Source organism: Aedes aegypti, chromosome 3 (assembly GCF_002204515.2).
Source record: "Aedes aegypti strain LVP_AGWG chromosome 3, AaegL5.0 Primary Assembly, whole genome shotgun sequence".
In the NCBI taxonomy this organism is placed as follows: Eukaryota; Metazoa; Arthropoda; class Insecta; order Diptera; family Culicidae; genus Aedes; species Aedes aegypti.
The window spans coordinates 111,516,864-111,544,338 of NC_035109.1; the positions used below are offsets into that span (position 1 = coordinate 111,516,864).

At 36.6% G+C, this 27,475-nt stretch overlaps 1 protein-coding gene across 1 annotated transcript; it reads right to left on the reverse strand.

Annotated features, from left to right (window-relative positions):
- Positions 1 to 764: 764 nt before the first annotated feature.
- On the reverse strand, positions 765 to 20,031 carry LOC5575361 (cytochrome P450 4C1). Its single transcript, XM_021853660.1, has 5 exons — positions 19,401 to 20,031; positions 3,140 to 3,331; positions 2,897 to 3,082; positions 1,340 to 1,966; positions 765 to 1,279 (listed from the first exon to the last, which is right to left on the reverse strand). The coding sequence occupies exons 1-5, from the start codon at positions 19,567 to 19,569 to the stop codon at positions 939 to 941; spliced, it is 1,515 nt and encodes a 504-aa protein (XP_021709352.1). The 5' UTR covers positions 19,570 to 20,031; the 3' UTR covers positions 765 to 938.
- Between the last annotated feature and the right edge of the window lie 7,444 nt (positions 20,032 to 27,475).

Consider the following 27,475-nt stretch of genomic DNA (forward strand, 5'->3'; position numbering starts at 1 on the left):
CAATTCAATACCCTGATAGCCCCACATGTTTTTCCTCTTCTAGAAATCCATCTACGATTGATTTGGTCTTAACCGACTCTAGTCATCTTTGTAGCCAACTGATTACTCATGCTGATTTTGATTCTGATCATGTCCCTGTTACATTTCAAATATCCCAAGAAGCGATTCTCAATCCTATCAGCTCCACTTTCAATTATTTACGAGCTGACTGGAATATATATACAACGTATGTTGACTCTAATCTTGATGTAAACATTTCTTTAGAAACTAAACTTGATATTGACAATGCTCTTGAAATTTTAACAAATTCCATTGTTGAAGCCCGGAGCATTGCGATTCCAAAATGTGAAGTAAAATTTGAATCCGTGATTATAGACGATGATCTTAAACTTTTGATCCGTCTTAAAAACGTGAGGAGAAGGCAATTTCAACGCACTCGCGATCCTGCTATGAAAATTATATGGCAGGATTTGCAGAAAAAAAAAAAAAAAAAAAAAAAAAAAAAAAAAAAAAAAAAAAAAAAAAAAAAAAAAAAAAAAAAAAAAAAGCTGACAAAATCGGGGGTAGACAAAATCGTTGGCAGACAAAATCGGGGGCTGACAAAATCGGGTCAGCGCTGTAAATTTTTTTTAATTTTTATATACTATTGTAAAGCAAAGTTAAAAAACATTTCAGATGACTTAAAATATCTTATAACGCTGGCTTTATTATTCAATTTTATACACATATTTGTTCTTAGCTTATCGGCTATTGCTACACAGACACTGATCGGGGAAAGTATTCAAAAATTAGGAAATTCTCGTAGTTCAGTCAGTGTTTCCTGCAGTTGACATGAGGAAGTTCTTGAGTTTCTACAGAAGTTTTAAGGAAGTCTTCAATCAAAATCAAACAAACAAAGTTTCAACTGAATTTATAATAAAACAACAAACAATCCAGTGCTACCGATGTTCGATCGCCATTTGGCACCCGTTGGAAATGTGCAGCAACAAACCGCACGAGATTCTCAGTTTGTCCATGGTGAGCGACGTTTTCAGGCGGTACTTCCTCAATATGCTGCCGACCATGATTTTCGACGAAAGGTACGCGTACCGTGTGCCGATGCAGTTTCGGGGACCTGCACTGAATGGAATGTAGGAATAGGGATGACGTTTGGCCACGTTGTCCGGCAGGAAGTTGTCCGGATCGAAGTTATCCGCATTGGGGCCCCATATCCGCGGGTCACGATGGATTTGAAAGATGCCCATAATTATTGTGCAGTTGGCGGGAATGGTGTGTTGATCTAAGAATAAATTTTATATGATTAAGTTCTGCAAAATTTTGGTTGAAAAGAAATCCTTACCATTAAGTACGATGTCTCCAGATGTTATCCGTGCCATGAAGGGCACGGCTGGTAGCAATCTCATAGTTTCCTTGCACACCATTTCCAAGTACGTGAGGTTAGCTGCATCTTTGTAGGATATATGTTGATCCTTTTCCGGGCAAACTTCCATCAGTTCTTGATAGCAACGTTCTTGCACTTCTGGGTGCATCGCCAACATGAGCAGTATGGAACAAATGGTTTTCGCCGATGTGTCATTCCCAGCGAAGACAGTCATATCGATGTGCGGATAAACAGCGTCCTTCGACGTTTCGCCTTCCGCACGCAAGTACTTCACCAAGCACTCGATGAAGTTTTCCGGAATTCTTTTTCCCGTTTCTTCGGTTTTGAAGTCCATATCTTCCTTTGTGTGAAGTTTCTCCTCAACGCTCACCTGTTGGACAACTTTGCACGTAATCGTTTCGTGATAGATTCGTCGTAGCTCCAGCTCTTTCTTATAGCCTGCGGTCCATCGGTAGATGAACTCAGGATATTTCCAAACCGAGAAAAATCTGCTTGCCATGACTTTCATGTACGCTTCTTGCAGATCTAGGGAGCGTTCGCCGTCCAGCGAGGTCTGCATGTTGAAATCGCAGCCGAAGGCCGTTGCTGTAAATATATGAGCAGTATATATGAAAAACCTACCTATATGATAGTAAAATATCTAGTATAGGGATTCCAAAATTCCAAAAAAAGCTTTACAGTAAATCAGCAAAAAATTGAAACATTTCATAGAGGTAATTAGAAAACTAAAAATAATGGATGGTGAAGCTTTATTTTCCTTTGATAGGGACAAATCCTCCAGTATCGGGCACTTAAACCGCAGAAATTTATACATATGAAATTATTCGTTCTATTATGATTTTGTTACTCATTTATTTTAAATACAGTCAACTCTGCTTTACTCGTTATTTAGTATTTCGTTATCGAGTTAGTAAGGGGCGGTCCATTAATTACGTAAGACAATTTTGGCGGTTTTTCGACCCCCCTCCCCCCATGGTAAGATTTTTTGTATGAAAATTACAAATAATTTGTATGGCGCGTAAGAAATCTCAACCCCCCCCTCCCCCCATAATCCCTTACGTAATTAATGGACCGCCCCTTAGAGAACCATGGTAAAAATTGGTTTTCATGGCTACGGCGATTTTTCCTTGCATTACATTTGCACTGATTTTGTGTTCTATAACTCGATACCTCCCTAACTCGATGGTCCCTTCAATATCGAGTTATGTTTGTTTGTGTAATTACGACACTTTACACCAGAAGGGTGCATTATTGTCGCCGTTGGTTTAAAATTTACTATTCAACTGTATCATTCAATTCTTGTTACAATTGCTTGTATAACTTAGTGTCATGCAAGAATTTTAAAAGATTTTTATCTTTTTCTTAATTGTTTGCGAATGCACTTCGTAGACTTGTAGTGTCGATGCCGTTTTCTTGTCGTTCTTTATCAAGTTTTCGACATTCTAGAATGACATGACGCACACCTACGAGTTATGAAGAGTTGACTGTATTCTAAATAAGTCCCGGTCGACCTACCATAGATTTGATCCAGAGTGCACTTGGAAATGTCCCGATAAAAGTTACGCTCCGGCTTCCCCGCGTACTCCTCCAGTCGTTTCGTCAGAATGGCACATTTGTTGTTGAAGATGTCGGCAAAAGTTGTTAGAATGGCCGGACCAAACGAAGGATTCAATGCCTTGCGTTGCCCTTTCCAAAGGTGACCTGGAGACGGATGCTAGTTGATTATCCGTAATCGTTGGAGTTAACTTCTGTCCTTACCTGGCGCACTAATTAAAGTTTCCGAAACCCGAAGGAATGAGTACTGGACGGACTTGTCAAGGCAGTTCTGCGAATGCAGAACCACCTGGAGCTGTTCGGGATCGAAGATGGCAACATGCGGTAGAGGTCCCATGTGTATGCACACTGGCGATGGAAATTCACTGAAGTATTTGAGCGTGCCAGCGATAGCCTCTGAAAAGATTTAAATTTGAAATGATTGTCATTTGTAGTTCTAGAACACATAATCTTTAAAAGAAGAATTTTAGCCCTTGCTTAATTGTTCTTTTCATAGTAATTGATTATAGACACTTCCTAATCAACTCAAACACTTTTCCTTCTCATTTCATTATCACATCCGTACTTGGTGTCGATTTGTAAAAGTTTTGAGCATGTCCCAGCAATGGCAGCCTTCGTGGACCGGACATGGAAGCCAATTTGCAATCCATCTTCCTTCGGGTGCTTCGTAAGCAGAAAACCGCCAAAATAACACTAGCACAGATATACGTCAGCATCGTAACCCAACACAACATTCTTCACAGTTTCCTGGTTTCAAGAATGCACTGCAAACTGAAAACTGTCCTTACTGCGGAAAAACCCAAACTAAACCAGTTCGCATCGAAAGCGCGACTCAAATGAAAGTGATGCAATCAATGATGGCAAATATTAAACTCCAGCATCGAAGAACAAGTTACGAGGTGAACCAACCGAAGTTGTGGGCCCCAAGTTCCCGCTTTGCAGCGCAGTGAGCCATAAAAGAAATTATGCTATTTTGTTATCATTTGCGTGAAATTTGTCATGTCGCATGAGGTTGGAACGATTTACATACTACTGGAGTATACCAAGCCCAATGTAAAGACTTCCTACTATGATACATTACTCTATTGATCGTTGATAAAATCAAGCATATTCTAGATAACGTGAGATAGTCCACAAATGTGACACGATGCTCCCCATAACGTTATTTTCAGAAAAATCTCCTCCAATTCTGTGTTTACCAGTCAATTTCTCTTGTTTTACTGCATGGTTGGGCAAAATTTTAAAATAGTCGTAGCACCCGCTTTGAATTTAAATCCTTTGTTTGATATTTATAGGAAAACACAGTGGTATGTAAGTTTTTAACAAACTAGAATGCATACTGGCAAGGAAAGCTAGGTTCGGAGAGAACCTAAATTTATAATATGTGGGGACCCTTACTGCATCCAGTACATTGATAAAGGAAGCGTTTATTTCGACATTATAGAAGAATTGGGGCCTTTCTTAGCCGAGCGGTTAGAGTCCACGGCTACAAAGCAAAGCCTTGCTGAAGGTGTCTGGGTTCGATTCCCGGTCGGTTCAAGATCTTTTTGTAATGGAAATTTCCTTGACTTTCCTGGGCATAGAGTATCATCGTACCTGCCACACGATATACGAATGCGAAAATGGCAATTTAGACAAAGAAATCTCTCAGTTAATAACTGTAGAAGTGCTCATAAGAACACTACGCTGAGTAGCCGGCTCTGTCCCAGTAGGGACGTTAATGCCAAGAAGAAGAAGAAGAGTAGGAGTCTTTCAAAAATGTTTGTATATATTTCTTTAGTTGTTACCCTAAGATTCCTTGCAATTGATTGATATTTCTACATAATTTGTTCCAGCAAAATTAACAAAGATTTTTTCTAGGATAGAAGCTCTTATGGCAATTCATGTATCCTTATAGTCGTGCCAATCCTTCAACAATTTCAATTACAATTAATTTTTGTTTGGCCTCGTTTACGTGCGGTTAGTTACCAGGCATTCAAGCGCATCGTATCATGGAGTGTGGGTTCGATTCCCGCTTCAGCCATTGAAACTTTACGTCAGGAATGCTTCTCGGTTGTGCCACTGGAACATGCTTGTCCATTATCTAGTTTTAAGTTACAGTCTGTGCAGCTAAATGACTGAAAACGATCTTTTTTACAATTATTCCACAGATGGGAACTATCAAAACTAAACAAAGTATTTGCATGCAACACCCAGTGGCATGGTCGAAAAAATACTTAAGAAGAAAAATGTTCCAGTATGGAGCGAAAATCTAACGCTAACTATATAACACGTTAAGTGCCCGACGAGGCCGCGAAGTTTCTCAAAAAGAGCTCAGAAAGGACAGAGTCTATGTACAGAGAGTTACGCAAAGAGGCTTCTTTGAATGATTGTTCTCCTTCGTCTTCGAAAAAAGCCTCTATTTGTTTTGATGATCTGCTGGAGCTGGACAGTTTGAAAGCTCGATAGATTTGGTTTAACTCTTCGCGCAACTTTTCATTTATAGACACTGAGAAATGACAAAATATTATTATTGTTTATCACTTCATAGGATTACCACTAAAAGAAACAACGGCTGCAAAACTATCTTGCATTTAAAAATAAAAGAATCATTCTAACTTCCCAAACATTTTACCAGTATGTTCGAACAAGTTTTTGAAATAATATCTAGAAAAATCCTTTGTTTACTTTAATACGTTGTTAACAAGATTTTCCAACCAGTTTAACCAATTTTTGAGATAAGACATTTTTGGAGATATTCAGTAACAAACAAAAAAAAGTCCCTAACTTTTACAATGCAGTTCTACCTCACGGAGTAAGGCAAAAGTATATTGGAATATATTACAGTATAAATCGAATGAGTTTAGTTACTTGTAAAAAGTAGAAAAGATAATCCCTTAACACCCCACGTATTTTCAAAAACAGACTTTTTCCATAAAAAAATATTGAAAGTCGAAATCTAGATAAAATTTTCAAAATATGTTGCCTGCATTGTGATCTCAATTGAAAATACTTATCTTCTAAGTTACTCACATATTTTTCTTAATATTGTTTTATAGTTTTGTAGTTAAATGTATTTAGCCCATAAAATTTGAACAAACAATTCTTGAATTCTTTTCAATATCTAGACTCCACAATATTTTATTTCATTAGACATTCCCTATCACATACTGCAGTTCACAATCCTCCGAACAAATCAAACATTTCAAATGACTGATATATTGGCTTTCGACGTTTTTGTGACTTGTCAAACTTGATGGAGAAGTTCAATCCCTTAAAACCCCACGAGTCCTTAACACCCCATTTTACGGTAGATTCTCCATGGATTCTTTTATATGAAAATTTATTTTAGATTAAAAACCACAAAATTCTGCCGAAATTATTCCTGTCATTTCTCCAAGAGTTCCACTTGAGGTTTTCCATGGATTTCTTCTAGAAAATCTTGTGGGAAGTTTTGCAGGGTTCCGTTTTGTAAATTTTCCAATAATTATTTTAATAGATCCATAAATCTTTGAAAATCTTACCCATGTCGACACAAGCGCCAATATGACCAAAATTTTTTTTCGTTGATATGCATGCATGCGAACAGAAATTATTTACTCAGAAATATTTTAATTATAAGAGAAAAACGGATTGACAAGATCACATACACTAACTTATCCGTTTATTGTTCATCACAGACAATTCCAAATGGAAAATAAGTGTGGAAGCCCAAACTAGAGATAAAACTAAATCCAAAATAACCACGATAGTATAATGTAGAATGCTTATTTATAGAATCTCGAACAATTTACTTTTAACAAGTATGAAATATGCCAAACATACCGCTTCTATGGATTGTGAGCTAAACTAGCAAGCTTTTGATAGTTAAGACAGACATATATAATTAATCGTTTCAAATGCTACTGGTTTAAGTATCATGTAGCAAAATAAAAGCGATTATTATTTACTTTTCATAACAGTCTTCTAGCTGCTACTGATTTATTTCTTTTGATTTTTCGTTTATTCACCTCACTTATCAAGAATATCAATTATTACAAAATGTGAAATAGAGCAAAACAAGACCAAAAAGATTGAAACCGGACTGAAAATTTCATCGGAGATGTACAAATGGCAATATTTTCTACCACGCTTTTTGAAACAGAGAAATATATTTTGTCACATATAAAAGCATGATGCAATTGGCTCCGTTATGCTTCGTAGTGCGTGAGCCGTACAAAAATTCGTGAACTAAAATAAAGATTTTTGGTTTGTAATTGTGATTTGTCATTGACTACATTGAATCTTCAGCTTAAGGTGCAGGAAAAAATGGCACAAAAGTCAGAACTGAAAAAGCAGTTTTTGCAATTCCGTTGCAAATCAGCCTACTTTTTATCAAGAGAATTGACAACATAACGGCCTACTTTTCCTACCAAAAAAACAGTGCTGAAAAGTGCTACTTTTCAGCACTAATATCAGTATCGAAAAGTAGCACTTTTCAGTATTGTTTTGGGAGTAATCTAAATGACGTCAAATTGCATCCATACGTCATTTATTCAATTGTTCTCAATGATGAACTGAATTGAGTCGGATTCGAATTGTAGATTTGGATTTATAATCAGAAGCTAGTTTATTGTGGGGGATTCTGAGTTGAAATAGGATGTACCTATAGGAGCTAGTAGAATGTGTAGATTCACAACAAAACAGACGGGAGCTTTATGGGGCGATTTGTCTAATGAAAGTAGTGCAGTAGTTGAATTGGTCCCAAAATGATCAGCACGTTCCTACACGGTTTGTGTAGGAAGATTGGCACATGAGAAATAACTGTACAACACAGAATAATATTTCATGCGGCATCATACCTTGTCCGTTCACGAATTTAAAATCTACGTAGATCAGTTTAATTTCGAGTGATGCGTGAAAATTTGGGACTGTCATATCTTTGGTCATACTACTGCATCACAGCCTACCTGATTGAAAAATATCGAGTCGCTGTAATTCATGGTGCCATGTGGATTCTCTTGTGTTCTTTAAAATGATCTAACTCAAACGGTATTTTTCGTAATTGCAAAAAATGTTGTATGCAACGCGTTCCAAAACTCGATTTTTTCAGCACTCGTCGTATTTATCCAACTCGGCAAGCCTCGTCGGATAAATGTACGACTCGTGCTGAAAAAATCATCATTTTGGAACTTGTTGCATAAATAACTATTTCTCCATTTATTGCTGTTTGCCTTTGAGGTGCAAATCTTCACTAAACGTCCTCCAAATGCGGTAACACAAAACAATCAAAGGACCCCTAGCAACGATCATACAAATCACCGCCGACCTAGCAAGAAAAATGTATCTTTGACATCGCATTTCTTGTGGAAAATCTTATCGCGTTTGGTGTTCCCGCATTTGATATTTGCATTTCAAACGCACACAGCAATAAAACTACAAAATGATTAAAAGAAAAACACAAAGCCTTTTTATTTGGCAAATAAAAGAGCTGTGTGTTTTTATTTCCTTCGATTTGTCTATTTAAAAAGAGAAAACTGCTTTTTCAGTTCTGACTTTTGTGCCATTTTTTCTTGCACCTTAATTGGGTAACCCCTCCACCAGCAGTATAGGCCTAAATAGCCATATGATTCGAGGGGGGCCTCGGCTCCATCTCATGAGAGGTAGAATTCGTAAAGGATTTACGTAATTTAACAAAGCTTGTTACGATAATATTTGTGGATCAATTATAGTGGCGCACTTTCATACAGAGGTACCGTAAAACGGGGTAACTTTGATAGTTTTTTCGAAGAAAACTTGAATATTTATGTCTGCTGTTTCAAAGAATTATTTTTTTTGTCTTTATTAGAGTGTTTTTTTAACTGACGCTAGTTCAACACTTTGTCGGATTAGAGAACACCAGAATGGTGCCTCGAAAAGGGTTGTGCCAGAGGGGCAACACTAAAAAGGTAGAAGCGACCCAGAAGGGATCACTACTCGAGCCCAACCAGAAGGGTCTCGCCGAACAACAGCTTCCAAGGTTTGCCAGTACCGTAATTTCGGGTGAAATTGATCATTTTTCACGGTTTTTCTTGTCCGTTTTCTATAATGTTGACAATGCCAAACAATTGAATGCAGGAAAACAAGTACGAAGGTGAGTCTCGTTGACTCATGTACCGACATTTTCTTACAAATGTCATTTTAGTGCTAAGAAATATCTCTAAAATAAAAAATCGGGGAATCTCATTTCGGGGTGAAATTGATCACTTGTCAATGCGATTATTGTTAGTTTTCAAACCAACTCTATATCATAAATTTGAGGTCCCTGAATCCGAATATGCTTGCTAAAATCTTAACAAAACAATAATTATAGAAGTAATGAATAGTTAAATTTCAAGTATTACGCGAAAAACGCCTAAATGTATGCAATTTCCTAGGGAATTTCTCGATATCTAACAGAAATTCAATTATTTTCACCAAATGACCAAATTGGTACGAGTTTTGAATATGAAATCTGGTTTAGGGATATATCTCAAGCATCCTCACAAACTTTCAGGTTTATACCATGTTCATATCATTGTTTAGAACTAGAAGTTTATGAATGTTTGTCAATATTGCACCGCACATGATTTTGGAATTTTACATTATTTTCATAGAAATAAATATTTTTTAACGCAAAAAACTTAACAACACACAATTCAACAATAGTTACGACAAACAACGTTCATTCACTGCAGGTAAAATTGATATTTGTGCTCCATTAGGAAGAAATAAAATCGAGTGACACGGTGATCAATTTCACCCTACTGATCAATTTCACCCGAATTTACGGTATGTCAAGTCCTGCGTCAAAACATTGAATTATAGTTTATATTTTTAAAACAAGTACTGGTATCCTAACAATCGATTACAGTTGATGAATTTCCAAAAGATTGGTTCTGAATGGATATATAATTTTTCATATAATCGAAAGTCGGTTTTCTGTTTTGGGGTAACTTTGATAATGGAGTACCATGACCCCACAGTTATGGATCAAATAGTGTGGAGTCCAACCTATAAAATTCAATAAAACCACATGGAAAACGTTAAATTGTAATTTAAAAGCACGAATCGAATCGTTTCAAATTGGAACTTCGGTTAGTAAAGTGTTTTGAGTGTAATATTTACATAGGATTGCATAAAAAGTAAACATTGTATCGGTTCCTGAAAACCATATTATGGATCAATTTTCATATTATGGATCAAATTGTCACATATTACGGATCAGTGCGCAAAATCAAGAGATTTTCAACTCAATGCATCTGTATTGCATGGTATGGCGAATGTTAACAATGTGTCATATATTACTGCCAAAAATAGTAGTGTAAGAGCTGGAAACAAGGGTAAAATGCCCTTTTTATTGCGATACTGCATTGTAGTAACTGAGACATGAACTGTTTGCGCTCCACACCAAGTTTTCCACCCATTTTTGTCTGCTAAAATATGAAATTTACAAACCTTGATGTTTTATTAGTTTAATCCTTAGTGCTATTATCTGAAAATGTCGAATTCAGTGCATAAAATAGCAGAAATCTACATTCTTTGGAAGTGATCCATAACCGTGGTATACAATCATTACCTGGTCCATATTATGGATCACTAGTTAGAAGTGCTAATATTCGGTATTTAGAATAAAAATTCAAGTAAAATGTATTCCAAAGATGAATTCATACTAAATCGAAGCGAACGAGCATAAAACATGCTATAACATTTGAATTTTACCACCTGTGGGAGCTTATGAATGCTGACGGCACTTCTTACAGGAAACGACCATATAATGATAGCTGTGTGCTACCAACTAAACATTTGTCAAATACACCGTTATTTAGCGGTTGAATGTTGTGCTTAACATTACAAATGGTAGAAGACAAATAGTATAACATGGGAAAAATATGTTTTACGTCAACGTTTATGTTTTGAGCGAGTTATCCGATGTTGAACGCCAAAGTGATCCGTCACTGTGGGTGATCCGTAACTGTGTGGGCATGGTATAAATCAAACAAAATTGAATCAATTACGGAACATTTATAGGGTGTTGCATACCTCTAGGCGTTTAACGCTTTATGGAAATTTCTGATTTAGATTACAAAAATGGTCCCAGTTTGTAAAAATAGTTTTCGCTAAGAGATTTGAGACCTAATTCATGTTCTACTATAACTAGGCTGTCAAGGATAAGCGACGAACTCATTATGACTCCATCAATTAGTGATCGTAGAACAGATTGTTTGTGAGCATTTCAAAAATGCTAAAATCTTATAAATTTTTAATATTTGCGTATAAATTCTAAAATGTACTTGATTCCAACGAAAATAGCTTTGACATGAAGTGCATTACTAATTAGAGCTACTGTGCACGTACTGTAGCCTTAGGTGCAGGAGCCTCATTGCTTACAAGCGCACGGGCGCGCTGTACATTGTGAGACCTTTTTTGGTGCGCCTCATTTTTCTTGAGATGAGTCTCACTGCGGTCTCATGCGCTCCATCACATGTGCTGTTTAAAATTCAGTGCAATAATTGAAGTGATTACAAAAGTTTTCAACGAGGATCGAAGTTGTAACTCTTGGATCGCGAATCTTCGACCATATCATGTAGGCCATCTAGACACCTGCATAATGAGGCGAAAATAGTTTTAGAGGCTATTCGTTACTAAGCAGTTGTTTCACAACTTATATACCGTAAATTCGGGTGAAATTGATCAGTAGGGTGAAATTGATCACCGTGTCACTCGATTTTATTTCTTCCTAATGGAGCACAAATATCAATTTTACCTGCAGTGAATGAACGTTGTTTGTCGTAACTATTGTTGAATTGTGTGTTGTTAAGTTTTTTGCGTTAAAAAATATTTATTTCTATGAAAATAATGTAAAATTCCAAAATCATGTGCGGTGCAATATTGACAAACATTCATAAACTTCTAGTTCTAAACAATGATATGAACATGGTATAAAACCTGAAAGTTTGTGAGGATGCTTGAGATATATCCCTAAACCAGATTTCATATTCAAAACTCGTACCAATTTGGTCATTTGGTGAAAATAATTGAATTTCTGTTAGATATCGAGAAATTCCCTAGGAAATTGCATACATTTAGGCGTTTTTCGCGTAATACTTGAAATTTAACTATTCATTACTTCTATAATTATTGTTTTGTTAAGATTTTAGCAAGCATATTCGGATTCAGGGACCTCAAATTTATGATATAGAGTTGGTTTGAAAACTAACAATAATCGCATTGACAAGTGATCAATTTCACCCCGAAATGAGATTCCCCGATTTTTTATTTTAGAGATATTTCTTAGCACTAAAATGACATTTGTAAGAAAATGTCGGTACATGAGTCAACGAGACTCACCTTCGTACTTGTTTTCCTGCATTCAATTGTTTGGCATTGTCAACATTATAGAAAACGGACAAGAAAAACCGTGAAAAATGATCAATTTCACCCGAAATTACGGTACCGATGGCGAGCCGTAGCGCCGAGCAGCGCATGAGACGAGTCTCCCCGGGAGCACATCGCCTTGCGCGCGCTTTTAGAATTTTTGTGAGCCTCCGTCTAACGCAGCACACTAGGATTCCGATGAGCTGAGAGACGGTTTGGTGGGAGGCTCGTCAGTACATTTATGTGCTCCTGAGAAATATGTAACTCTATTACTAATACTCTTTACTTTTGCATTCGTTTCGCTTAACTGATTAACAGAAACTTTGTGATTTCGTTTGATATGTTGTGGGTCTCGCACTATCAAAGCTACCCGCATTATCAAAGTTACCCCGTTTTACGGTAGATCAAAACCTGAAAATTGTCCAAAATCGATTGATCAACTTTCTTCGATACCGAATTTCACTTTTATAAGAAAAGAGTGCACGACTCTAACCACTCGGTTAAGGAAGGTCCTAATCGCATAGATCTCGAATGAAATACATAGATTTAAAAGGAGACCTAAATCAGAAAACAAATTTACCTTTCCAATTCGGTTGGAATTAGAATTTAAGCAGAGTTATAAAACACGATGAAGTGTAAGATCAATGTGAAATTCTAACCTCTCGAAGCCAGTGCTGTTAAACGTCAATATTTTTGGAAAATTAAAATGCATCTGGCACCGTTCCATGCAAAGTATTAGGTACCAGGTATCAGAAGGCCGGCTCCAAAGGCACGTTCCTCGCCATTTGGGAAATTTGTGCCATCGCCATATTTGAGCCTATTTCATCATCTACCCGATGGGAGAGGAAAGGGAAGGTGAAGATGGGAGAAAATAGGGGGGAGAGGTCCCTTTGAAGAGGGAATAGCCCTAAAAAGGGCACTGCAAAACGCATGAGCGTAAAGAGAGCTTATAGCTTATTACCACAGCGTTAAGAATAACAGAATATCCTGAAGTTTCAGGTTTCTGAATTCAGTTTCACTTAATAAGTGTTTATCAAGTAATTGGAATCGCATTTGCGTAAAAACTGGACAGTTACATATCAGATGATACGAAGTTCCATAATCGGAGTCACAACTATCACACACAAATGAATCAGCACGCTGAATATTTGTCATGTGATAGTTGAGTCGGCAGTGGCCTGTCAACGCTCTGACCAAGTGACTGCAATTCTGCTTTGACAGATTTGTTTAAGGCCCAAGTAAAAATGGTGCAAAAGTCAAAACTGAAAAAGCAGTTTTCTCTTTTTAAATAGACAAATCGAAGAAAATAAAAACACACAGCTCTTTTATTTGCCATTTATTATCAATTTATTGTTTTAAAAGGAGAAAACTGCTTTTTCAGTTATGACTTTTGAGCAATTTTTTCTTGCACCTTAATACTGCGCCACCCTTGGAGATGCCGCCCAAGAATTTATCTGAAGCTTCACCCCTGAATGACACATGATGTAAGTGTGCCGATGTGCCGATTGCACTCCACACATAAAAGCAAATATTTCCGCCTGAAAAACGGTGCAGTTTCTACCAAGTGAGTAAAACTGATTCAGCCTTAGCTCACGAGAAAATACTCCTGCACCAGCTCTACCTTCAAGAAGGAAGCCATCAGTGTAACATACTATATTGTTTGATATACTTCTTTCCAAATAGCCAGACGTCCATATGCCAATATTGGTCGAACAACTGTTGTGTAAATATATTTGATACACTTGGGTTTGAGGCCCCCAGTTTTATCAAAGGTACGACGGCATGCAAGCTTTTTTGACTCTGAAATCAATGTGACGTGTCCATGGAAGTTTAGAATCTAGAACGACTCCGACATACTTTACCTGATCGATTACATTAATATCAGTGCCAAAAAGACTTAAAGGTCGAATTCCATCGCGGTTTCGTCTTTCCCTAAAAAAAACAATAGATGTTTTATTCGGGTTAACCGAAAGGCCATATTGGCGACACCAACTCTCGACTACCTGAAGAGCACTTTGCATCAGGTCGAATAGGGTTCTTATGCACATACCAACTACCAAAGCTAGATAGTCGTCGGCAAATCCATAAGTTGGAAAACCGCGATTATTGAGTTGCTTCAATAGCGTATCTGCTACGAGATTCCACAAAAGTGGTGACAAGACTCCCCTTTGGGGGCATCCGCAAACACTCAATTTTCGAATCGCTGCTTGACGCAATGTCGAGAAGAGATGTCGGTTTTTGAGCATTTGATGAATCCAAACACGTTATCAAAGGCACCCTCAATATCCAAGAAAATTGCATAGCAGGATTGCTTCTGAGCGAATGCTTTCTCGATATCGTATACAACTTTGTGTAAAAGAGTCACAGTGGACTTTCCAGATTGGTAAGCATGTTGATTCACATGATGAGGCATGTTTGCCAAATAAACATCACGGATGTGATGATCGATTCCAGACATTTCAGAAGAAAAGAGGTCAGATTGATTGGTCTGAAATTCTCCGCTTCTTCATACGACGCACGTCCTCCTTTCGGGATAAACCTTACAGTAATATCACGCCAGGATCTAGGAATATACCTGGTAGCAAAACTGCTTACAAGTAGCTTTTTCAAAACATGTTTGATACATTCAAATCCCTTTTGGAGCAGAACAGGATAAATCCCATCCGCTCCTGGAGATTTGAAAGGAGTAAAACTATTTTGATACCCATTGAATCGATTCAGTAGTTAAGATACTGCGAACCGAGGCTAGAGACTCGTAACTACACGAAAAGACATTTGGTTCATGCGTAGATGCTATGTCCACACATCCGGGGAAGTGTGTATTGAATAAACATTCTAAAACTTCTTCATCAGAAGAAGTAAAGTCACCATTAGGTAAGCGAATTTCGTTCACTTGGAAATCCTTAGATTTTGTTCAGCCGACTGACCTCACTCAATCTGGAAACATTTGTACAAAGGTTTTTTTCCAGCCGGATCGTTCAGCAGAACGAAGAGTCTTCTTGTAAGCATTGCGAGCCGACTTGAACGACTTCAGCTGGATGAATGGCGTCTGTTCCAACTCCTTCTACATTGTTTCCTGAGTCTAGTCAGATCGGAATTCCACCATGGGGTTCTTCTTCTTCTTCTTTCTGGCGTTACGTCCCAACTGGGACAAAGCCTGCTTCTCAGATTAGTGTTCTTATGAGCACTTCCACAGTTATTAAGTGAGAGCTTTCTTTGCCGATTGACCATTTTTGCATGTGTGTATCGTGTGGGCAGGTACGAAGATACTCTCTATGCCCTGGGAATCGAGAAAATTTCCTTTACGAAAAGATCCTCGACCAGCAGGATTCGAACCCACGACCCTCAGCATGGTCATGCTGAATAGCTGCGCGTTTACCGCTACGGCTATCTGGGCCCCAAGGGGTCCCTCTTGTAGTTTTCACAGATCGCAGAGGGCATGCTTCTTCAAAAGCTTCCATAATGTAGGATGTTGTAGTATTAACGGCATCATCCAAATCACTTCGTTTTCAATGGACGGAGAATATCCATGAAATTTGGTCGCAACCAATTCAGTATAGAGCTCCCAGTTTGTTGACCGGGGAATCCTAAAACGCAAAGTCTGTGCAGTTACATTTGAATGTTCAAAGAAGATGTAGCGATGATCAGATAATGATTCCTCATCTGATACATGGCCATTCGTCAACTCGTAACTGATTATATTCGAGCAGAGCGTTATGTCTAACACTTCTTCTTTATTAGAAACCATGAAGGTTGGGCGATTGCCTATGTTAAGTAATCCAAGGTCTGTACTACTTAAGTATTCCATCAGACTGGAGCCTCTCAAATTGATATCAGAGCTGCCCCAGATGATGTGATGAGCATTGGCATCACTGCCCACAATCAGCGGAAGGCCTTTTGTTACGCAGTGTACGACAGCTCGTTTGAAGTCATCCGTTGGGGATGGTTCATCATGTGGTAAATATACCGAACAATAGACGTATTTCCTGTCGAGGTCACCAACAGAAACATCGATTGTGACAGCACATACATCTCTAGTAGTTAACTCAGAAATGAGTTTAGCAACGATTGCTTTATTAACGAGCACGCATGCGCGGGGCATGGAGCGCGAGTTTGCCATTTCAATTTTGCTGAAAGTAGCAAAAACTGAGTCCACAAGGTTACCTAGATAGAAGTTTCCTCTACGAAAGTAGGGTTCTTGAACTAGAGCCACTTGGGCTGTACCATTTTGCATGGGTCTGCAAAGATTAATCGTTGCTGTTCTTTTATGCTGAAGATTGATCTGAGCTAACCTAACGGTAGCCACTACCCAAACTAGGCAGGATTAAGCTTTTTGCAATCTCAGCACGAAAAAACCAGCAACGAAAAAAACAGATTGGTATCTATTGAAAGTCGCCAAAGGCACAGAATACACTGTGTAAAACGCATAATGCGAAACCATATAGGTGAAAATTTAAATTAAATAACAACATATTCATAATCCCACCCTTATTTTGCCTCAGGCTAGAGACTGAAGAAGAGCAGCCGATTATCTCGGAGAAACACAAGGTCACCTGCACCATTGCTCCGGGTAGCACAGGAAGAGCACAATACTGCAGGTTAGGTTTTATTTAGACCCCCTAACCATTCATTCCTAGGCACGGTACGCATTACACCATAAATTAGGGGTCACCTGTGAGGTGGACTTTTACCACCGGAACAGGCAGTCCGTAGTGTTAATTCTTAGCCAGTTGAAACAACCGCTACCGACACTGCGCTATCTAGGCTGCTCGGGAAAATGAGGTTAATATTGATGATTAACTCCTGACGTGCCCAAGCAGCCCTGCAAAGTATAGCATCAGTAAATATAACCAACCTTGAATAATAGCTTTTAGATAGACTTTACATGCTAAAGCTACTTGGTTATCATCGAATTGAAGGATTGATAGTTTTTACAAATAAAGCAGTCGACATCAAATTCGTACGAAACAGCTGTTTGAAGTAATGGACGGTATTTTGTTCATGGATTTAATAATATCCAATTGTAGTTCAATTTTGGGCTACTGAAAATCGAGAAAAAAAACCCGGCCGGTCGTATAAATTATTAAGTTACGAACGAGAAAAACATATTTTGTGAAAAATAAATGAATTAATTCTTGGAAAACCATCAGTTTTTGACAAAGATGAAAATGAAGGTCGCATAACAAACGGCTGTTTTATTGAACTTTATAAAAAAATGAATCTGAGTCAAAAGAAATTGAGTACATTTTGTAATTTTAATCTTTCAAGATATTTTCAAACTTGCAATAAAAAAATATAAAAAGCAACGCAGTACATCATCGATATCTTACAAGTAAAGTAACGTCTTCTAATTACAGACATTTTACATGAATGCAGATATATTTAAAACGAAAAAAAAAACATCTCTAAACAAAATTGATGTAATATCCATATAACCCAAGTAACACGCTAAAAATATTGCGTAATAAAATTAATTAAAAGGTCGTATTGAAGAATTATGGGCGTGTCTAAAAAAAATCTTAAGTATGAACAAAAGGTTTTAAGTTAACATAGTCTTATTAACTTTTCAATCGGAAAAATTCGAAGAATTAATGTCAATATAGCATTAAAAAATCGTTGCGACATCAACGACCTTACTCGGTTCGGATGGATGTTGTTGATGATGTTCCACAGAATTGAAGAACCCACAAACGCATGTATTTTTATCAAATTGATACTTACATTAGCTAGGGTAGCTGTACCAATTAAGGATGGAATAAGTCAACAGTATGAATGAAAATCAGATTATAACCGTGTTTCTTAGGCGTATGCCTAAATAACTAATGTGAAGCCTTGTGAAACAGATGAATTAATCAGCTTTGATACTAATTAAACTAAAGCTTCTAAAAATTGGCTTTAAGGCAAAGTAGGCTATCATTGACATTTTTACGCGTCATCGATGATTGTGGCTAATTCATACCACAATTGCAAATTGATGAAAACCAGTTGGTTTCGCACTGACACAGCTGAAGAAGTATCAACATACTTTCTGCATGCAATAACATATACCTAGTAATACTTTTCTGAATCAATATTAGATATGACAACTGAGTTTTATTACATTGAAATACTAGCTGCCAGGGCCCAGATAGCCGTAGCGGTAAACGCGCAGCTATTCAGCAAGACCAAGCTGAGGGTCATGGGTTCAAATCCCACCGGTCGAGGATCTTTTCAGGTTGGAAATTTTCTCGGCTTCCAAGGGCATAACGTATTATCGTATCTGCCACACGATATACGCATGCAAAAATGGTCATTGGCATAGTATGCTCTCAGTTAATAACTGTGGAAGTGCTCATAAGAACACTAAGCTGAGAAGCAGGCTTTATCCCAGTTAGAACGTGACGCCAGAAAGAAGAAGAACGAGCTGCAAAATCAACATGGCTGTTAAAACGAATGACGGGCTGCTTAGCCTTAAAAGCGTTGTTCTTGTAACAATCATGACAATAGTGTTGCTAGCATTTGTATTAAAAGTGTGCTAATTATGGACTATCTATTATTTGCACGAATTAAAATCAACGCTAGTAAGTAATGAAGTGATTGCTTATAAAACTCTTCTGAGAAAGTTGTGTAAAATTTATATTAAATCAATTTATGGCAATTGAATCAAGGGAGCAAACAAACTTTCAAAATGGAGTCGAAATTTTGAGAACATTTAAAGTATGAACCAAAACAGCATTGATGAACGCAAATTGGCTTTACTATGAAGTCTGCAACTGCCGCTTGCGTTCGTTATCGAACGTGTGATTGGAGAATCCTAGGAATTGAGCACAAAACTTGAAGATATTGCGTTATGGAACCGTCATGTAAGTCACTCATAAAATAGTTTTACTTCTTTTATTTCGCTGGACAAAAATTAAAAAAAAAAACAGCTTTTAGACGTTCCAATAATATTGTCATAGATATATGGACAAAACACATATGTATGTTCCCAGGGGGTGAATCCAAACTTTTGCACGGGAGTGTACTAATCGTTTTCAAAATATCACTTCACTTCAATTGTAAATCTTATGTATGTATTCTCTTATTTTTCCAATAGCATCACTTTATATCACCGTTAAAATTTCCGCCTTACTTGGTGTCGCTCGGTAGAATTTGTGGGCATGTCCGAGCAGCGGGAGTCGTCGTGGGCCGGACATGGTGGCCAGCTTGGCATTCATCTTCCTTCGGGTCCATCGAAAGTAGAAAACCGCCATGATGACACTCGCGCAAACATACGTTAGCAATGTATCCCACCACCACATGCTTCTTCTCTATATTGTATCCCGATTCCACCTTGGGCACTGAAAACACGAATTGACTGTTCGCACGTTGCCACGGATAAAAATTCAACCTCGTTCACATCGGAAGCACGGCTCAAACGAAAGTGGTGCGATAATCAAACCTAAAACAATATTTATTCCGATAACGGTAGATTTTGCATTGTTTCAAGTTGATTTGATCAAATTGGCAGTACAAGCCATGAGTCGGAATTTGGATTTCGTCTACAAGTATGGTGCATGACTGACGATAGAGCCCCTAGCTGGAACGCTTCGTAGCCCTTGCCACCCCAAGTGTAAATATATGTAGTCGAGCATATTGTTAACATGTGGAACCGGACTTTATTGCTCATGAAACAACAATGAAAAAAACAGCGCAAGTGAGAGCATTTAGAGCGAACGGGTTTATCTTTGTCCGAAAGAACCGTGTTCTTCTGCCGGCCGCTATCTACGTGATGCACCAGAAATGCAATTGGTCAATATCAGAAGGGTGTGTAATAACTGCGATGTTCTGGGGCTGTCCATTAATTACGTAAGACAATTTTAGCGGTTTTTCAACCCCCCCTCCCCCCATGGTAAGATTTTTTGTATGAAAACCAAAAATAATTTGTATGACGCGTAAGAAATCTTCAACCCCCCCTCCCCCCATAAACCCTTACGTAATTAATGGACCACCCCTCTATAGTGTAGGTATTGATTAGTAATGCTTAGCGTGTGCTTGATATGCATATGGGCTGGCAGACGCCAATGTGGCTTTCACTCACAATGAGAGCAGTTACCTTAAGCATGGTCTGCACACTATCTAGAACACACGCTTTGTTTATTTATGCACTGCATATAATATAGATTCTTCATTGCATAAATGATTCTCCTTTCTCATTCCACCTCAATATACAGTTTTTTTTATGTGTATCGTTAGTTTTTTCGTTCTAGCCTACTTCTAACTCTTTTTGCTTTTTTATGCAACACAAAGAAATTATATTTCATACGCAACTTAAGAAATTTGCTTGAAACTCAAATCGCACGCACAGAATAGGTTACTATGAATATGTCAATACATAAGGAAACGGACAAGTTTCCGTGGTTGGGTTTGTGCATTTATCGTTTTCTATTGCATTCTTTGTCCATTTTCAGATGTTCTACATGTGAATCATATGTTAATGCATTACGCCCAGTAATATTGACATATTGTGACTAAAAGGTGTCCTACATCAAATTGCATCAAGGAGAAAAAAACGCAGTAAAAATGATCTACCGTTTTGTCTCAAATCACGAACAGACTCATATTCTGAATACTCGGTTTTTATATGGCGATGTTGTCGAAATATTTCGATAAAATATATCACCAACTATTTAGAAAATGGCTGTTAATTGCAATTCCATTTTAATGTCTTTTAATTTTTTTTTACTTTGGGAGCTGTAATAATTCTCTAGTTCGAGATCAGTAAACTAGCTCAGATAAATTTATTAACAAAGTTACTTATTTGAACATAGTTCGTATTCAAGTCCCAGAGCGTATAGGCGTGCAAGCAGAAATTAAGTTCTATGTCAGTGCTCAGCTGCCTATTGTAGTTTCGACCTTCAGTCAGTGTATAGTTCTCGACACAAAGAAGTACAATGGAAGCCCGCAATGTTCACGCCAACTGTGTCAATGTCCAGCTTGGGCTAAAATCGAGAATGTCAACGAACAAGAAGATGGATCGTATTTGTAAAAATAGCAAAAGGATGTGCTAGCTGATCATTTTTTTATCAAAAAAATGTTCAACAAGAAACTTTTTTTTCTTATCTTCTTTTATGCATTTTATTAATCTTAATGGCATTACATCCCAACTGAAGAAACGTTCCTTTTTGTTGTAATCGTGTTCTTATAAAGACTTCCGTAGATAGCAACCAAGAGCTTTTTCGCCAAAGCAAATTTATTTTGCATTTATAGCCACGCCCGATTAGCAATTAAATGGAAGGTTATGTTGTGATAGTTTTACAAATTCTTATAAATATTTACAGCTGAATGTGCTTTGAAATGCCAAAATCTTATCATTAAAATGATTGTGATGATTTTTCTCCAATGGGTATCAACACGTTTACGGTGATGTTCATAGTCAATTGGGCTCTTGAAAAAATAAAACTATTTTTCCACCGAGATTTCTTTTAAACTCTTGACCAGAAACTAGTAGTTTACTGTCGATTTGATGGGTATACAATTGATTTGTCTGTTAAATCCATAAAAAAACAAACCTTGTTTTGATTCTCGCGAGTAAACTTTCGCGAACTTTCTACTATTTCTATTGGTATGTTCTACCGAGCAGGCAGATGCTAATCTACTTATACTAAGCCTGTTTGCGAGTTTGTCATATTTGTTCGTAAGTTGCTTCGTGATATGAACATTCCACCACTGCTAACCCAACCTTATTTAATGGTTTATTACTTGACGCCTACCATGCATCGTAGGTGCTCAACACTAAAATAATGTCGAAAATACAACCCTAAGGCTATTGAAAAAATATTTGAATCGCTTAAAATTAAGTCTTTGGTTAATATTCAAAGCATCTAAAACAATAAAACTCGGAACGTGACAAAATCGGAGCGTGGCAAAACCGGAACGTGACAAAAACGGAACAAAGCTGTATTAAAATATATCATAAACACATAATACACCTTGGACATAAATTTATCAACAGCAAAGTCGTTGTACATAGGTTATAAATGAGAAATTGACGCTCAACCCTTAAACTTTGCCTTCTTATACAAATGTTGAATTTTTTTTGTACATTTCTGCATACCAACCTAAATAATTCGTTTTACTTTTATTGATCAGCAAAAGATATGGACTTGAACACAATTCACGTTTTGCAGTTGCTATTTGAATTAAAACTTCATATAGAGACTGTTATACGTTTATTGTTCAATATAGTAAACTTTAATAATTATTATGATACAATTTGATTTTTACATTTTTTCTTTTCTCTCACTAATCTCTAATTTTGACAAAACAGCAAAATTTTTAATAAGCAAAGATTTTTAAATGGGCCTATAAAGAGCAAAATATTCCTTGCAGAAGATTCAATTCGGTAGGGACAACATGTTTGTAGAATAATATTTTTCATTACTATATACGATAACTAAAAAGTTTGTACTTCAATTGTTGTGAATATCTCGTTGGGTTAAATTCAGGTTATCAGACTCGGGCGTAGCCAGAGGTGGGCAGGAAGAAGCTGTTGCCCCCTCCCCTTCTGGCTGACAGAAATGAATAAAACAATATTGACTGGTTTACTACCGAAATGAATATTTTGTTCCAATTTTTAAAAACTCCCATGTTTATGTTCAATTGCGTCACGATAATCTTTTTAAATAGATTTTAGAGTTCAAACATTCTGCTATAAGATCTTTAGCAGAAGTCAGATTTTATTGACGTAGGACAGGATATACAGGAGTGAAATTGGAATTTCAAATCCTAGAGCGTCACGTTGGCATGAAATATTTTAAACGTTTATAACTTTTTGCTGGCTTAACGAAATTCATTGATTAGCACCTCAAACGATAGACAAGGCATCAAAGGTTCAAATCGTTTACTTACTGAATCCCACATACTTGTTCAAATAGTTTAATAACTGTTTTAAATAAAACATATTGTGTTCCAATGACCAATAAGAATCTACATGGAAAACAAACATTTTTCAGATGTTAACATTCTTAGGTTTGTTAGGTACACTGAGGAAGAGTTGAAGTTTGAAAGTTTTGTTTAGATTTCCACACTTCTTCCTTATCTTTTTTCTAAACCACGGTTTTTTTTTTTCATTTCACTAAAATGTAGAATACATCCTCTGTCTAACTAAATTGTAAAAGGCAATTTTTACACGCATTCTATAGTATAAAGATACTTTTCTATTTATGGAAAAGTTTTTGTTATCTGGTACCGTTTTTTTTCTCAATCTTCGACCATGGCTTAAATTCCGGATGGTGGCGATTTCAAAGGTAAGAATTGAAAAATCACTGTAAAAAGTCAAGTGTTTGGAATATTATTCATGTCCGGAATATGAAACAAAACGGTATAATTTTCCACTTTAAGTGAAATAATTCGCGGATTTTGCTATTTGTTTTTTTTTTTTTTATTTTGGATCACTTTCACTTTTTTATAAGTGCATAGAACATGCTGCCTGCCTGTCTGAGTTGATTTTGAATAAAGTCTACCTATAGATAATATTGCTGTTTGCATTTGAAGTGCAAATCTTCACTAAATGTCCTTCAAATGCGGAAAGACAAAACAATCAAAGGACACCTAGCAACGATTACACACATCACTGCCAACCTAGCATAGAAAAGCTTACTTTGACATCGGATTGCCTGTGGAAAATCTTACCGCGTTTGGTGTTCCCGCATTTGATATTTGCGTTTCAAATGCACACAGCAATACAACAATAATCTCCGCTACAGTTGAGCATCAATTATACTGTATTAATTATACCAGATCTGATCACTGCACTTGCTTCGTCATCTGTAAAATGCCACGAAAATTCATTTTTTCCTGCCTCAACAGTCACCCTTTGTGTATTCACTAAATGTCGGTTGAGAAAAAAGAAAAGAACTGTAATTAGTCTGTCACGCTTTGCGTCGTCTTTACTCTTATCTTTTCCCACATAGTTTGTAGTTATAAGCTTACGCTACGCTGCAAACATTTTAAATTTTAAGTTTTGGGTGGACCTATGGATGGTTAGCCAAATTTAATCCAAGATGATAAATATCTGAGCTGTCCTTATCAGTGTTCAAAAAACATTTTTTGTTCAAAACAAAACAGTTCACATGTACCGGATATTAAAATGTACACTTGAGGAATGATGAAAATTCAGGGAAAACAATATTTCTCAATAGCAACGAGGATATACAAAAATATACATAGGATTTTCATAAATGTTTGTAACTAGGGCCCCAGTAGATGTAAACAGTATTTTCTGCAATTACCCAGCTCGAAAATTTTTGCATTATTCCAGTGAAACCATTAGTGTGCAACGAAGAGCAAATTAATTAGATAAATTATGGGAGAGATATCAATCATACAGCGTATGAACTGCTGAGCAACCAGGTATTTAAAACGTGGAAACGCAAAATTAGCTGTCTGGTGACGTACTTTGGTAGACTCTATCGAACGAATCATTATAGTGTGACCTGTAGGGAGATAACAGTTCGATGAACTGCGCCGATTAATGAACTAAGATAAGTGAGAATTATAATTTAGGCTGAAAATGAAGTATTAAAATAAAGAAATGGTCAATAGAAGTCGACAAGGCAGGCCAAGTTCCAGTTGAAGTGTAAGTATGGCTTAAAAATGAAAAAAATGATGAAGAATAATGGAAGAATAGTATAAAATATTTTAGAAAATTATCCATTGATTAACAGCTCGAAAGCTTTAGCTTAGAGCTTAAAAATAAATAAAATGGGAGAACGCAACAGATAAAAAAAATAAACTTTTGTTTTTCAATTATCTAAGAACCATGTGTACTACTTGACAACTAAAAAGTTGAAAAATAAGACTCAATTCAAAATCGTTCATTTTTTTACGTTTAAATAACCAACTCATACCTTCGTTTTACTTGATTTGAACTACTTTTTCAGTTATGATAATTTCCGGAATCTCAATTGAACCTTAAGCTAGATATCATTGTCTGTAGCCGGTTAAGCGAAGATCCTGTATAAACTCAACTGAACTTCGTCAATTACCTTAATGACGAGCCGATTAGACAGAAAAGTGGCATTTTATCTATTCTACAACAATCACATAATTGATAATTTTCAAGAGAAACTGGAATAATAAACGAAATGAAACCGAACGGAGAAGCTAAAACCGGTTGTGTGGTTTTATCAATGCCCTTTATTGCTATAAGTAGCTTGCTGCTCGCGTTCCATTCATGCTGCATGCTTTGCAAGCAATTACATACTATTTAAACTTGAAATTGTTAATGAATGAGCAAGTGCGTTGGTTTGAGCGCCGGCGCATAGTGGGGGCAAGTGGTAGTAAAACTCTGCCCATAACTATGGAATTTGCATTTTTACTACTGAGTTACTATCGCTGAGGTGGTCTACCCAATCATGAGTACCTTCGACCAGTGTTGCCACATTTTTTCCAACTCTCATCTGTGTTTTCGGCTGAAAAAATCTTTTTTATCTTAAGTCAACCTTCAAAAATCTTAGTAAAAAATCTGTGTCGCATAAAATCCAAAATTTTATTTATGTTTTGATCAAAAAGTACCTTTACGAACGTATTATGGCTGTTCTTGGCATGTTAAAGATTTTTAATTTGAACTGATTGTTCAAAAAGTAACTTATAGATGTATAATTGATTCTTTAAATTTGAAATTCATAAGCTTTTGAGAAAAACTAAACAGAGTAATGGCATTTTTGATTTGTAGCTTCCAAAACCATGTCCTAAGCCCGTGAAATATCTTAAAATCTTTTTCATCTAAAAAATCTGTGATCTGTGATCACAGATATCTGTAGGCAAGAACAGAAAAAAATCTGTGTAATTAGAGATAAATCTGTGTATGTGGCATCACTGCCTTCGACTGACTCCATATAATTTACAATTTTGTTCTAGAAATTTAGAAACACTGTCGTTATGTCACTTTATGAAATATACTGTAAAGCAGTCACAATATTAATTATCTAGTTTTATAACGCAATTGCAGCCAATTGCGTTCGACATACGCGACATTCGTTTCGCTTCCATGGTCAGTAGACATTTTTTTATTCCTTTATTAGTATCATTTCAAACTTTACATTTATATCTTATATCTAGGTGTTCTGTATTAGACAACACTATCATCCTAATATGGTAATATTAAACTAAGCTTTTATTAACATTTTGTTAACAACATATTACATTTCATTTGCCATAGCAGATCAGAATTTTGACAGGTGAGATGATTTCACCTGACAAAAAACGCAATTTGGCTCGAATGCCCTCAATGTGTTTCTTGCAAGTTGATTTTTTATCTAGCACTAGTGGTCCCGGCAAACTTCGTCTTGCCATCAAGTCATCAAGTAGGCTGTTGAAAAATGTCATGGTATCTCCTATACAAAATCACATATTAGTACTCCCCCGTTTTACCAAATTTTCCGATAACTTCTCTAAACTTTTTCTTCGCATGAACACGTCGGAGCCCTTCAAAAAGACAACAGTGAAAGAATTGTGCAAATCGGATTTCCTGTTCTCAAGTTATTTCGTGACATACAAACACCACTCCATTTTTATTTATATAGATGAGCCCTAGGTACTTAACTTCATCTGGCCAATTTATTGGAACTTCTCTCATCGCGTCATGTCTACTTGAAATTTTTAAATAAATAGCTTTCAGTTTATGTGAGAGTATTATAAATTGAGTTTAACAATCAAAGATATTTGACATCCCTGAGGTAACTCAGGTGATAATATTTTGTAATATTGGTCCCAAAATGAGTTTTAGAAAACTATAATTGATTTTTGGTTTTTAATATTAGATTATTTTCACACTGATGATATACATTCGTTTCAAGTGTCGTTTCCTTAATGTAGTAATAAAATAAAAAAAATTAATAAGTATATTTTAAGCTCATTTTTGAGTTTATTGTTTTCTTAGTAATTCTATGGCATCATTATGATAGTACAGAATAATCCTTTTTCGTGTGAATCTCACTTTATTTTGCATATTTTTGGTTAAGTATGTAGGAATCACTTTTGTCCGAATTACACCACATTGGTGCACTGTGCGAGTACTCTAATAAATATGCGTTATAAGTTTATATCTATTGAAAGGTGTGTGTAACCCGGTAACCGACGAAATCAGCTGGCCTGGCCAAACGTCATTAGGTCAGCCCTAGTTCTTGGCAGAATGCGATCTACATTTAACATCTAGCATTAGGA